Source organism: Microtus oregoni, unplaced genomic scaffold (assembly GCF_018167655.1).
Source record: "Microtus oregoni isolate MIOR12 unplaced genomic scaffold, Mior012 000008F_ref0000371, whole genome shotgun sequence".
In the NCBI taxonomy this organism is placed as follows: Eukaryota; Metazoa; Chordata; class Mammalia; order Rodentia; family Cricetidae; genus Microtus; species Microtus oregoni.
The window spans coordinates 13605971-13620397 of NW_024543067.1; the positions used below are offsets into that span (position 1 = coordinate 13605971).

The window sequence follows — 14427 nt, forward strand, 5'->3', positions numbered from 1 at the left end:
GTGGCCACCAGGTACATGCAATCTATGTCAAGATTATAAAATCAAAAGAAATAAAATTGTTCATATAACTCCAGGCACAGGGGATCTGATGCCCTCTTCTGGTCTCCTTGGGAATTTCATACACATGATATACAGACATTTATGGAGGGAAACACGTACACTCATAAAAATAAATTAGTCCATACTTAAATTTTTTAAAAGATGATGATTATGTTGGCACACATTTCTTCAGATTTACATATATGCATGCATTTTTAAGTATTCAACTTCAATTTTTAGGAGGAATATCATGTAGACAGTCTGGTGATGGTAATGTTTCTCACTTCTGACAATACCACAATTGAGTTTTCCCCTCTTAGCTGTGTCTATAGAGGCTGGATTCAGTCCTGTCCACTGTGTGGTGTTAGGTTTTCCAGAAAAGCCCTGTTGGGGTTTCTTTCGACTATCCTGTCAGCCATCCGAATCCCCTTACACTCATGTTTACCAGAAGAATTCCCGTGAAGCCACACAACACAGAGACATTTCTACACACATGGGGGAACGGTGGTAGGGAACACTCTTTAAGAACTCAGAAACAAGATTCTCAGCTTGTTCCTTGTGACCCTGTGCTGACAGGATTGCTAACTGGTCAACCAACGAAAGCCCGGGAACATGAATGAAACGTCACTGTTAACCTATGAGGTAGGCTTGGTGCCCTGTTTTCCCCAGGCTGCAACACCAATGACCTCCCTTGTTCCCACTTCTAGGAGTGTAGACCAAAATTATGTTTGTAGACGACATCAAAAATCAGAATGAGGTCCTTTTTGATAAGCCAGTGTTTCTCAATTATGAGATGCTCCTTAGAAATACGGAAGTCTGGACTTCATAGGAGGGCCTGGGAATCGACTTTTTGCTAATTTCTAGAGGGTAAGATTTTCATCTTTGGACACTTTAAAGTAACAGAATGCCCCGCTGGCTGAGACATCTTGATGGAGACCATTTCAATCAATAGAATTCCACTTCCAAAGCAGAAACAAAACAACTGCGTCCTTGCTACTCTTCAAAGCAAACATGTAGAACCTCAGAGAGCAAATAACAAAATTGAGGCTGACATCGGGCACTGCCCAGAGGACGCAGGCATCTCACTTGTTGCTAGGAACCCAACATAAGCCCAGAAGCTATACCGCCGATAGTGACCTTTTATCTGGAATCTTGCAAGCCATTTTTTCCTAACAGCATCATCAACAGTATTTGGAACTTTGACAAATATGAGAGGTTACACAAGCAATTCACTGATTTCAATGTAAAAAAAATTAAAAAAATATCTTTAGAAATTTGCAAGATCTGCAGAGACCATTGCTGTCGCTCAAACCTCTCCCTGGTTTTAGAAGGCCGTTAACACGATTTAAAGACCCTTGCATGGAGCTTTCCCTTGCATTTCCTGTGCCACCCAAGCCCAGCACAGCTAGACATGCCCATTCTTACCACAGAGATGGAGTTGGTGAGCAGTGTGCCGTCCTGGCCCAGCATGTTGGACACGGTGATCTCTGGCAGGTCCATGTTTTGCGGATGGAACGGGAGCAGGCCGTTGTGGTTCATGGGGTGACAGAGGGAGTGGTACCCCGACTCCACCTCATTCAGGTGCACCAGAGAGTGGTCGGGAAGGGAAGGAGGTGTGATGGGTGGAATGTTAAAGTCTTCACTTTCCAGACTTGGGCCAGGGTAGGACTGAAAGACAGGAGTTACACAGACGGCTGTTAGCATCCACTTGGTCACTACTGTCAAGCGCAGGGGCACAGTGGCCCTCTGGTGATACCTACCAGAAGCATTACAGATTTGGCTAAGATATTCAAACATTGGGATCACCCTGGTGCTTTGTGTCTCTTATGTATGGAAGAAGATGCCAGTGTTACTTCCTCTGCTCTTGAGACATCCTCTTTTGGTCTAAAACCTGCCTCTGTTATGTGGCTTTGTTTTCCTAGGAAGTTGAACTCAACCAGATTTCAATAATTCCATTCAAATTTTTTAGAGTATTAATCTAACTGAATACCTTTTTTCCCCCTGAGAATTGTGGCAATTTATAAAATTGTTTGATCAAACATGTTTCATTAGACTCCCTACTGCTAAGATTATGGGATGTAGTAAAAATGAATTCCAGAAGTCTGGGGCAGTTGCTTTTCAGTGTGAAAAACCTAACAACTTATAATTAAAAAAAAAGTTGTTAGTTAAGAAGTAAGCTAAGACTGTGCCTACGGGTGTATTCATTGAAAGTTTGTAACACTTTTAAAATGCTATTAGATGCTAACTTTGCCACTAACATTTTACCATCAAAATAAAAGTGAAGATTGTTCTCATGACCTCTGTGAACATGTATTTGATTTTCTCCTAAAGGCTGATAACACTGCAACCATTTAAATTCATCCCCTTCCACGGTGAAAGACACAAACAGTATTAATACTATATAATAATGATTGTGAAATAAAAGTTAATCAGTAAGATAAATAGCATTAACACATCAGAGATTGCTTTTTTATGACGTAGCTTGGAAACAGGAAGAGATTGAAGAGGAAGAGAAAGGGTATATGAAGACAAGCCTGCTTAAGAAGAGAATATGGGAAAAGTTGAAAATGGGAGAGGGAGCTGAATAAACATTGTTAGTGATTAACATCAATATACAGGGTCAGAAAGAACTTATTTTGTTAAACAGGTGTCATAATAGGAAAGGAAACATTCTGGCCCAGATAATTCTTACAAGTCAATCTTTCAAATTCCAGGGGCCTTAAAGGTTGGTGTGCACGGGTAACAAAGATTCTCTTGTCTAACTGTACAGCGCCTGCTACAGTGTGTAAGATTTGAAACACGCAGGCAGAGTGGAGGAGCCAAAGAAAGTAGTGTTCTGTGTTCATTGGGTGTTCAGCCAATAAGCTTTATGCCTCCCTGTCCAAATGCCTGGGGTTATGTTTTCCAGATGGCGTCTATTTGTCTAACAGAAAGAAAATCTTCAACTTGCACTTGCTAAATGTTGAACAAGTTCTGATGTATTTGCTTAGGTGCTGTCAGAAGGCACAATTAGATGAAGAGCTACTTAGAACATCTGGAGTCTGGAGGTGCTCATGAAGAAGAATGTGCAGGTAACATCCAAAGGCCGTGAAGGGAAGGTTTGCAGCCTCTTCACAGATACTTTTGCTTAAATATACAACAGTCTGCTTAAAAAAAAAATACCACCAGTTCTAAAAGTTTAGTGACCCTTACTAAAGTCTTTCATTAGCAGAGTAATTTTTTTATGTCTCAAAAACAATTTAGTGCCCTGTGACAATATTGTAAGTTTGGTTACCTGGAAATACAGACCCCAGCTCGCAGCTTCTTGTAGGAGTATTCAGTCTAAGATACGAAAAGACCCAATGAAGAAGGAGGAAACTGTATTTCGCCACTACTGTGTCACATAAAGAACGGCAAAGGCCCTTTCACTGTCCTGTCTTCATGAAAGCCTTAGAACCACCTTCTCTGTGTGGATCTTGTTCCTCCTTTTGCTGATGAGGAAACTGGGGTCCAGAAGCTCTGTAGTGACTGACTTAGTCTGTGTGTGTGGGAAGAGTGAAAAAGGAAAGAAGCCATTTTACCCCTTCCCTCCCTTTCTCTCTCTTTGTTGGGATCCAACCCAGGGTTCTGCAGATGAGAGACTGCTGTCCCTGAGCTCCACTGCTAATTGTTACCATTTTATTTGACTGAATGATGCAAAACACCTTTGTTACACAAACTGTCCACACTTTCAGAATTATGACTGCCACCAGCTTACTCTTCCTTGTCTTAAATCCTACCCACCAAGATGAACTATTTGCTTGACATAAGCACAAGAATTCACAATCTCTCCGCCGGCATTGCAGATCCTGATTTTTGCTGCACAGTGTTTAAGACGTAAATCGGTGCCTGTTTGAAACTTTCCTCCATAAGGCAAAACTAACACAGCAGTAAGGCAGAAAGCTGGTTTTAATTTCAGAAGTGCCATTAACCGTCCAAAAATACTCAGGGATATTTCAGCCAGGGTGTACCGTGACTTTACATTCTAGAGTTTCTTCAGTAGTTAAATCTTAATTTGTGGAGTTTGAAGGGAAGGTTTAATTGGTATCGACTTACACTTGGTGATAACAATTGCACTTCAATTTAGCTAAGCTACATGGTTTATTTTCATGTAATTACACATTAAGGTTATTTAATCCGTACAATTATATGCCAAAGCCGCAGACTCCACAACTTAACTGGTAATGCGTAGTTATGTGGGTCAAGAATTTTAACAACGTAAGGTTACTTAGCAATTCTGTCTCTTACATCTGAAGCCGTGATGTGGTTATTTGCCACGAGCCTATTAGAGAGTAACTGATGCCCTATAAAAGTACCATTGTAATTCTTTGAGCGTCAAAACATACCAGGAGTTTTTAGAAGTGCAACAGCAGACTTTTTTTTTTTTTTTTTGAACATGGAAATGAATCTCCAGTGCTGGCTTCTATGACAAGGCAGGTAACTCTGATTCCAGACCTGACTTGGGGGTGTGTTAACAAGTGAGATTTCTGTTACATCCAGTTTGGAGGGACACAGCACAATAGGGTGTGATTCAATTATTTTTTTAAAATATTTATTTATTTATTTATTATTATATACAATATTCTGTCTGCGTGTATGCCTGCAGGCCAGAAGAGGGCACCAGACCTCATTATAGATGGTTGTGAGCCACCATGTGATTGCTGGGAATTGAACTCAGGACCTTTGGAAGAGCAGGCAATGCTCTTAACAGCTGAGCCATCTCTCCAGCCCCCGTGATTCAATTCTTATTCGTGAGAGTGCTTGTTAGGATTGGTATTTAGCATTTGTTGAATGAATAAAAAAAGATCACCAAATGCATGCATTCATGAATGAATGAGTGCGAAACTCTGTGTTTCAAAGCACGAAGCTTGTGAATATATTTCAATTATTTCCCAGGCTTAAATAATTATCTCTGTACCCAAGACTGCCCTGCCCAGTTCATAGCAAGGGGGCAACAGTCACCTCACACTGTGCCCAACAGTCAGACTGTCCTGTGAGAAGAGTGATGGCTGCAACAGCCCAAGGGAGGCTGGGCAGAGGAGTCTGAGGGCATTTTCCTGTGACTTCAGGGTCCAGTGTCTGAGTGTCCCATGACCTGGCCTGGAAGGGACTTCTTTCCCATCCCAGAGAACATAAACAATTCATAACACAGTTTATGAACTCTGGCTCTCAGAACTGTTGGCACCTAATTCTCTCAGTGTCGTGAGGGCACCTGGGGTGACAGCTAGGGAGCCTGAGGTCAGGTCATGGAAAGTCTGAGCCCCATCTTAAGAGTCTGTTGAAAGGAGTGAGAATTCTGATCACAGCAACAGAACATTCCAGAAGGACCAGCTTGGTAAGACTAAGGTAAGGCCATCCTGTGCACACAGGACCAGACGTAGTACTTACTCACCAATATGGTCCCTTTCTGTTTCCCACTTAGTTTTCCCCTCCCATTGTGGCCTGGATTCTAAGCAATCAACCCTCCCAGGAACAATGATCATGTGATCCTTTCTAAGGTCTCCATATTCCTATAAGGCAATAATGCTACTTTTTAAAAAATAGCTTGACATAGAGGTTACCTTAGAGTTTATCCTATGTACTAGGAGGCTCCCTTGGGCAGAATGCAGAGAAAGATAGGTACGAAGTTTCAAAGTAGTACTGACTTCTTGGTTAGCATCTATAGTCTCATATCAGAGGCCAGAATCTAAACCATTTGCCTCCCTTGCTTCCAACAAATACGGAAGCCACTGATCACCATCTCCATAAATAGAAGGAAGTACTCAGGGACAGCGAGGTAAAATGCATTCCTATACTTTCCATTTTTCCTGTTGAAATTCGCCTTGATGAAAGGTAATTTGGAAACAGGCATGCAAATAAACTAATCTAAGCACATTTGCCATGATCCAGTGACGCAAAAGAACTCAGAGCTCGCTTGATTGCAGGCTCTTCACTGCTCACAGACACAAGGAGCTCTCATGGCAATACAGGTGCTGAACCTCACTGTGTTCTGCAGAATCCAACCACCACTGAGCGTGGGCTGGGGCAGGGCATACTAGAAGGGCTCAGTTAATTCTGGAAAAACAAGTGAACTAGGCTTCAAGGGGATTGTTTGAAGCATTAAAGTAGCAACTTTAAACTCTTCTCCTCTTCAAGAGAGTATGTTTGTAGTTGTAAATAGCCAGGATCCGTGGCTATTGCCAATCACTTTCTTTTTTTTTATTTTATTGATTTTTATTGAGCTCTACATTTTTCTCTGGTCTCCTCCCTGATTCTCCCTGCTCCCCCCAAAAACTGGAAAAGTGGTATCTGCCCATTTCACCCAGAAAGTGCCACCTCGTTCTCTGATGAGGCTTGGATGGGCTGCGAATGGTAATGATTCCTTTAGTGACCACAAAGAGTCACAACCTGTTGGAAAGTCTTGCAGCTATGGAGTTCAACAGTTAAGTCTGCATCTAGGGTCTTTAGAGCACTCAAGAGTTTGGTGTCTGAAGCAAGTTTTGTAGTCCTCTTGAGCCTATTTTGAAACTCAGTTCATAGAGATTTTAGGAGCATTTAAAACATACATTAAAAGCCCAATAGTTTATGTTCTCCAGATAAAATGTGCCTGGAAAGGGGCTGTTGCTAAATAAATTTGTAAGTATCTTAGACTGGGTCATGTCTGAATGTCTAATAACAATATACTATTATAATAATAATACTTCTAGACAGTCTGTTGGATGTTTAACACACTGAGATTATATAGGCCTTGCTATCTATTTGCCATTGATAAGACCTGATAATGGAGAAATGTATATTTCTCCATTTGTTTTTAAACAAATATTAGTGTATTTAAACAAACAGCCAAAATCAAGTTTCACACTTAGTTGAGTGGAATTAGATTGCATGTCTTTATTGTCGTGTATGTGCTTGCATGTGTGTATGCACACCAGTAACATATGTGGGTCTATGATGTAGGCACATGTTTGTGTGCACAGGGCATGTGCATGTGCAGTACGTGTGCATGTGTGTGTTTTGTGTGTGTGTGTTTTTTTTGTGTGTGTGTGTGTGTTAGTACAGGCCATAGATAAATGCTGGGTGTTTTCTACAATCCTCCTGCTTAAAAATTTTACTATTGTTAGTTGATATGTATGGGTGTTTCAGCTGCATATATGTCTGTGAGCATGTGTAAGCCTTGCCAGAAGAGGGCATCAGATAACTTGGGACCAGAGTTACAGATGCTTGCTGTCCGTCACTTGGGTGTCAGGAACTGATCCTGGGTCCTCTGGGACAGCAGTCAGTGCTCTTAAGGTGTGAACCATCTCTCCAGCCCTGCCACCTTAGTTTCGGAAACAAGGTCTCTCACTAAACTTAGAGCTTGCCTACGGAGTTGGCTGTTCGGCCAGGGAGCTCCCATGATTCTCCTGGCTCCATCTTCCCAGCTCTAGGAATATAGGCATAGGGACCTGCACCTGGCCTTTATAGGGACTGGGGATTGAACTCATGTCCTCATGCTTGTGTGGCAGGCCCTTGCCCAACTGAGGCATCTATCCAGTCCCTATGGCGTGTGTTTAAATCAAAGAATAAAGTCATAGTGAGCAGAGAGTGTGCAAGGAAAACTGAAAAGATGGGACTGACTTACTCGGGAAAGCCAATAACTTGGTTCCTTAAGGAGCCCTGCAGCCATGCACCCTGGAACTGCTGCGTTCCCATCCAGGCCAAACGTGGACGCATTTGTGAGCCCAAACGGCCATGCCAACCATGCACAAACAATGTATTGCCAGCCTCCTGGTTGTATCCTGGATTTGGGGTGTGTGTCGGGGGTCTCCCGGGGCAATTTTTGGCAAAGAGGCAAATTGCTAAGGAAAGGGTTCAATTCTAAGCCTACAACCAAAGAGACCAGAGTTAGGAAAAATCCAGGGAACATTCTGCTTAGCTTTGGATGGATCTGCTTGCGGGGGGCATTTTAGCCATTTGACTAAAGCCAACATCATGCGTAGCCTTCTCCAGGCCCTGTTGCAGTGCAACAGGAAAAGGGAGTTCTCACCTACCTTCTGGAAGGTCTCAATCTCCTGACTGTTTAATTGCATCGGTACTCACTTCATGAGTCACCCTGCTTTACATATCCCATGCCCTGAGTATCCTGTTTACATTATTTTCTCCGTCTGCAGCCCACATTTCCTTTTCTACAGCCTGGTCTTTATTTTGTCCTCCCATTCCACATCACTGCATCTGCAAGTGGAATGTTAATTACGCTGACTTTATTTTGGGCCATAGAGATTTCAGGTTTTCATATCATCCAGTAAGAGAGTTAATTCATGCTGACCAGAAACAAATAATAAAGAGTTTCTTGTAGTTTTTTGTCTTTTCTTCTCTTTCCAAAAATCTAATCTCTACCAGTGGGGCATTATATTTTGTGGGTCCTGGCCACATATTGCAATCATTATGCATAGCACTCAATCTCTGGTGACAAGAAGTCCCATAACTCAGAAGAATTCAAAAGATAGCATCTTGTACACATCTTTAAATTATGTGATGGACTCATGCAGCCATGCAAACACCACAAATATGGCTATAGTTAGAGCGCTGTAAAATATGGTTCTCATATAAAACATTATTTGAAAGATAAATAAATACTACTGCCATCAAACATATCCAGGATGCCTTAATTTTTAATCTGTAACGTAATTCCTGAAAGTCAAGAGCAGAAAAATGCCAATGTTTAAACATGTTTTATCTTCTGTTATTGAGTATTCTCACTGCAGGATTCAAACAACTCAATGGAAAGCAACGTGAGCTGAGAAATTTAGCTGAAAAAAAAATCCAAAAACCAAAACTAAACTCAACACCCCCGCCACCATTCTCCATACACATTCTGAAGTTCAAACCCTGCAATGCAGAGGTGATTTTCCCCAAAGGCTTTGAACAGCATCAGTTCAATCTCTAATTTCTTTTGAGAAGACCTCCAGAGTTAGATCTTTTTCTGATTCCTTTGTGTCTGCATGAACAAGGGTTGATAGCTTGAGACTAAAATGTATTGCTGTAGAAAGCCTTGGTCTGTTACATAAATCATCTTAACACTCAGCAAGAATTGTCCAACAGTGCCATTGATGTGCCCAAGCCAATGATCCTGAAAACAATTTTTTTCTTTCTTCACATGCAAGACAATAGCTATAAATCATCTTCATTTAAAAACACACAATCTACTAATTTTTCAACCAATAGTTTTCAAAAAATAATTTGGGGGCAGAAAGCATAACATTTATTTTAGTTTTGCTCATTAATTTTTAGAACCTTGTTAAAAATAGATAATTCATGTTCATTGAGTATAGAGACGTTTGTTGAATGCCTAATACGACTATGATGTTAAAGATATTCTGCAAAGAGCAAGTTGAACTACAAAAAAAAAAAAATCAGAAAACATTCTGTAGGAAGGAGCAAACTGGAAAGCAGAATAGGAAATCCAAGTCCCCTGTAAAGGCCATATGCTTGAAATGTCAAACTAGGTGATCACAGAAGGCAATGGAAGGGGAATTGTGTAGCGCCAGAATGTTAAAGTGTTGCTATGTGCAGATTACACAGACCAGAGGGCATGCTGATCAGATCTTTCTGTTCAAATGTGCTGAGGGAGGACTGTGATGTGGACCCAGGCCCGAACAGGCAGCTGCAATGAGGTTCAAAGTAAGGCCTTCCCCGGCAAGACCAATGTCACCAATCAAAGCAGAGTGTGGTACGGAGCCAGAGCAGACCTCTGCTGGCACTGGGGTGTAAGAATAGAGCTTAGTTAGAAGAAACCAGGATGCAAACCTGTGTGAATCTAGAAAATGGGGTTGATCTGAGCATACCCCGAGAATCCAGGAGCTAGGACTGGGGAGCTGAGGTCAGATTAATAAACTGGACCTTCAAGCATTCTGGGAGTCACGAGACCAGCACTTACACCAGATGTGCATGGGACATAGTTGCCTGACCCACATCTGTCTTTCATGGCTGTCGCTGGTAACAAAGAGCTTCTTCTGCCATTCTTTATTAATGATCTTGGAAAGAGAATCGCTTCCTGTTAGGGTGTCCTCACAGTATATTAGAGGACATTTTAAAACAAATCATGGGGTGTGGTTGTCATAAATAAGGGAAGACAAATGTGAAAACAGTAACCGGTTCCCTGACAAAAGTGTGCACCCTATACTCATGTGGGTCATGAGGGAAAGCCGGCCAAAGCTGAGGAATTGCTTCAAGACCGAGATGAGGGCCATACCTGATTTTCAGCAACAGGCCACTGTTCCATGTTTGCTGTTTACTGGGCTAAATGAAGTATTACATTTCATTGTTTAATATATAATCCTAGATAAAATGTAACATATACTTCCTCAACTGTTTTCTTTTTTAATTCTTATGAGTGGATATACCCAGAGATCTTATTTTACAAATTGTTTTATATAAATAGCCCAAGTAGACCAAGTTTTGAAAAAGATGAACAGCTCTGAAATGTCCATCTGTCCAGGGCCTTTCTACTGCACACTTGATATTCCATTTTGACCTTGGTTTTCATTCTTACTAGGAAAAATCCTTTCACAGGGGTCTGATTTAGGAGATAGAAGCTCCAGGCACAAATTTCGAGCACCTCTTAGTAAGAACCACCACTTTGTTTCTTCAGTTTTCAGGCTCTAAGACTATACACTAGAGACAACGGCGATTAGCTCACGAAGAGATTGTCATGGTGAAATAAGAAAATGAGAGAATGTACAGGCTATGGGTGATGCTCTCTCTAGTTCAGGAGAAAGCAGTCAACACCTGTAAGATATATTTATTTCAATACTGTGTAATTCAACCTTTTCACATATGATGATCACCAATGGGTTCTACTGCTAATGAACACTAGTTAGACCATTGTTTAAATCTGTGTATATAATTTCATTGTTCGGTAACTTATTTCATGTGGCTTTAATTTTGACTATCTAGACTTTCCCCAATTTTCCTGTTATGAATCACTGTAGTGAATCCTATTTATGTCCTTAGAATATCCTACAGTTCTATGTTTATGCTCAAACGGAATCACAGGGGGCTAAAAAAATTTCATGTTTAAAATAGTGTGTTGAAATCTAATAAATTTTGTCAACATATTAAGTAAAAAAAAAACCCCAAAACTTATGGCTTTCTCCTGTTCCTAAGTATGTGTAAAATGAGCAAATCTGGCAGGGTTTCTGGGCTTCAGTCTCCATGTCTGCAGTGTGTACCTGCAGCGGTGCAGAGACCAACTATCTAGTGGGGGGGGGGTGGGCAATCACCATGCATGACAAGCCAATCCAGATGCTGCAAACAGTCACCTTACATAAACATAAGACTTTTATATGTGAGCAGAGATGCATTTGCTGACTCTGTAGCTTAAAAAGTTCAAGAAACTATTGTTTCATTTGATCCAACCTAGTGTTTCTCTAAGCACCCTACACATGTGACACTGTGCAGCCCTCTTCATAGGGAAAAGGACTGAGGCTGAGATGCCAAGTGACACAATTTTAAAATTGAATGAAGCCTCATGGGGCAAAGATGGAGGCTACCCTTCCCGAGCCCAAAGAGTTCACGTCAGATTCACTTTTCGGTGTTTTCCACGTCACTCAATCTATCTCAGCCTCCTTGATCGGTTGTAAGGATGGAAGGAGATGTTGGTAAAGCTTTTCCTTAGTTTCCCTGGCAGAAGTTGGTAGTTGGTAGCCACTTTCAGTTTTATGAATCTAATTCATACTTGACAAGAGGATGGGGCATACTAACTTAATCTTTCAGCAAACTTAAATGTCCTACTAAAATTCATCATCCGCTTCAGAGCATAAGAAATAGATGACAAATGAATGAAACAAGATGGCGGCCGAGTAAGATGACCAGGCTTGTGGCTGTCTCCTCATGGAGAGGCTAACATGACCAGCTATACAGCCACTAAGCTGCCTTCACAAAAGCATGGACCCTGAGAAACTGGCTAACCCCCAGTTTCTGGTTTCCGAAATAAAGACCCCCTCTGAGTACGGATAAGGATGAGTTCAGCTTCCCACAAAAAAATGTGCTGTGTAGAGCTGCCACCCCTTACCCTCATGCCCTCTAAAACCTTTCTGCTTTATGATTTCAGGAAATAAGAACTCACAGTAGGCTTAGTTCTTGGAGAATGCCCTTCCCACTGTATCCAGAAAAGCTTTCATTGTTGGTCTCAACCCGTTACCCACAGAGATCTGGTGAACTATCCCATCTCAATAATTTGGTGCTGATCTTAGCAGTCACTTGGCTTTCCTGGTGACAGGATCAATAACCAGAACCAACAGACATCTAGGACAGTATGGAGAACACATTCTGAGGCCACCAACTGAAGCCAACCTATTAGGGATTCTACTAAATATTTTAACTATCCATACTATTAAATAAGATAGGTGAGATGAAGCAGAGAAAAAAATACAGAAATAAATCAAAATTAAAGTGAAACCTCTTTGAGCTTCTGGGAAGTGTAGCTGGTTGTGTTTCCAAACCCAGGGACTGAAACTACTGAGGGAAACTTGACACTTCTGAAAGGTGTTTGGGGTGGCAGGTGAGGGGACAACAGAAAGAACCAGAGATCTGGGGTGAGTGGAAAAAAAATCCCTCAGGCCTTGGCATTGTTCTTGTACTAACATGAACATAATCTTTCCTACTTGACATATTAAGGTTTTGGTAATTGTTTAGAACAAACTTTAATTGCCTTGGAAACGGTTGGCACACACAGGCATCATGACTCAACACTACTGTTCGGAGACTGAAATGCCACTATGTTTTTAGGCATTCTTTGGTGACAAGTTTATTAGGACTGATCCAAAATAGTGTGCTATAAACACACATTTGAACACAAAAGGTCAGGCTCATCGAGGTGTTATAAAAAAAGAAATTCAAAGTATAACTGCGAACAAGGCAAAGAATTAGTTTCAAACTATTCTTTGTGTGATGGTCAGCTGTGTTCTATTGCACAGGCCTCCCCCCCCCATTGCCTGCATCGCTTCCAGTCTCTGGAGGTCCCCCCTCCCCATGGAGCCAACCTAGCTCCAAATGGAGCCTGGCATTTCCGAGATCTGTTTTTACCACTAATGCGGTTCCATTCACATGTTTTCATAATTTTTATCACTTGAGATGCATTTCCCTAATGCCTGAAAAAACAGACTATTAGACAATTATAATGAAATGCTGCAGCATGCCCGGCAACAAACATTCATTTTCTGAAAGTAAAAAATGAGTCTTATATTCACAAATCCCACCGCTTGGAAATGTATATGATACACAACATTTAACCTGTCAGCAGCCTCATTAGTGTCAATGAGTAGAAACTGGCAATCAGGGGATGGTGAGCTTCACATGTGTTTATGTTTTAAAATGTTCCCGAAATAGCTCTGCTGGCAGGGTTGAAACACAACCCTTCCTTGGGACAAATGGCGCTCAGTCTCCATTTTACGGTCTATTTACATTTTTAAGAAATTTGTATTTCACACATGGATCGTCATTTGTAATTAACAGAGCCAACAGTCTGCAAAGTAATCATGAAATAAAATAGTAATTAATAACGACGATAAATTTAAGTTTAACCATGCTGGCACATAAATGTTCCAGAAAATACACAAGAAAACTGATGCACCTTTAACGAGCATGAGTTCAACGGTGTCTGTATGTATGGTGCCGGTATTCAGTATCCACACAACCATTAAGACATTTTCATAAAGTGGAAGAAATATGTGAGCTATTTCAAGATATAATGAAGAGAAACAGACTTTCATGTAAGAAGCCAATTTAGGAAGAAAACAACATAAACAATAGTAACTTGTGTGTTCAAGTGAGGCATCTTTTAAATTTTGAGTAATGAAGATGTCAAGCCAAATGCTAGAGTAGTTTGACTTAATTAGGTGGCCTATTTTTCCAGGCATCCTTTCATTTCCCATTGAAAACTCAGCTTGTATGCAAGGCAACAGGGGCAATTTTGTCTGTAATGAATACCTCAGGGACCGCACAGTAATCACGTGGATGTGGGATTGAGGACTGGTTTGAGTAACTAGTCTGTGCTTGCTAAGACGCCAGACTTTGTTGGGCTAACTAGATTATTCAATGCATGCAGCTTCATCATTTTCTTGGGCCAGTGGTCAAAAAGTCAAGTTTACTTCAGAAAAATTTCCAAAAGGAACCAATCTAAAAGCAATCGGTCTAATCTTTAGTTCAAATTTATGACACAATCATGGACGTTTTATGGCCCATGTTAAAGAATTTTTTTTCTTTAAAAATACTCTTAAAAACACTACTACCCTTTCTATGCTCTTTTTGCCATACCTCATTTATACTCTGATCTAGAGTGTTTTCTCATTGGGAAAGCATAAATTACAAAATAGTCATTGGCGTGTCTGCAAAGTTTAGAACATCATTCTA

General features: G+C 41.0%; 1 protein-coding gene across 1 annotated transcript in view; it reads right to left on the reverse strand.

The window, feature by feature from the left end:
* The window catches only part of Tox (thymocyte selection associated high mobility group box), a 276136-nt gene that overhangs the window by 111132 nt on the left and 150577 nt on the right, over window positions 1-14427 (reverse strand). Inside the window, exon 3 of the mRNA XM_041657265.1 lies at window positions 1465-1707. Within this exon, the coding sequence (XP_041513199.1) occupies window positions 1465-1707 (243 nt within the window). The remainder of the gene's footprint in view (window positions 1-1464; window positions 1708-14427) is intronic.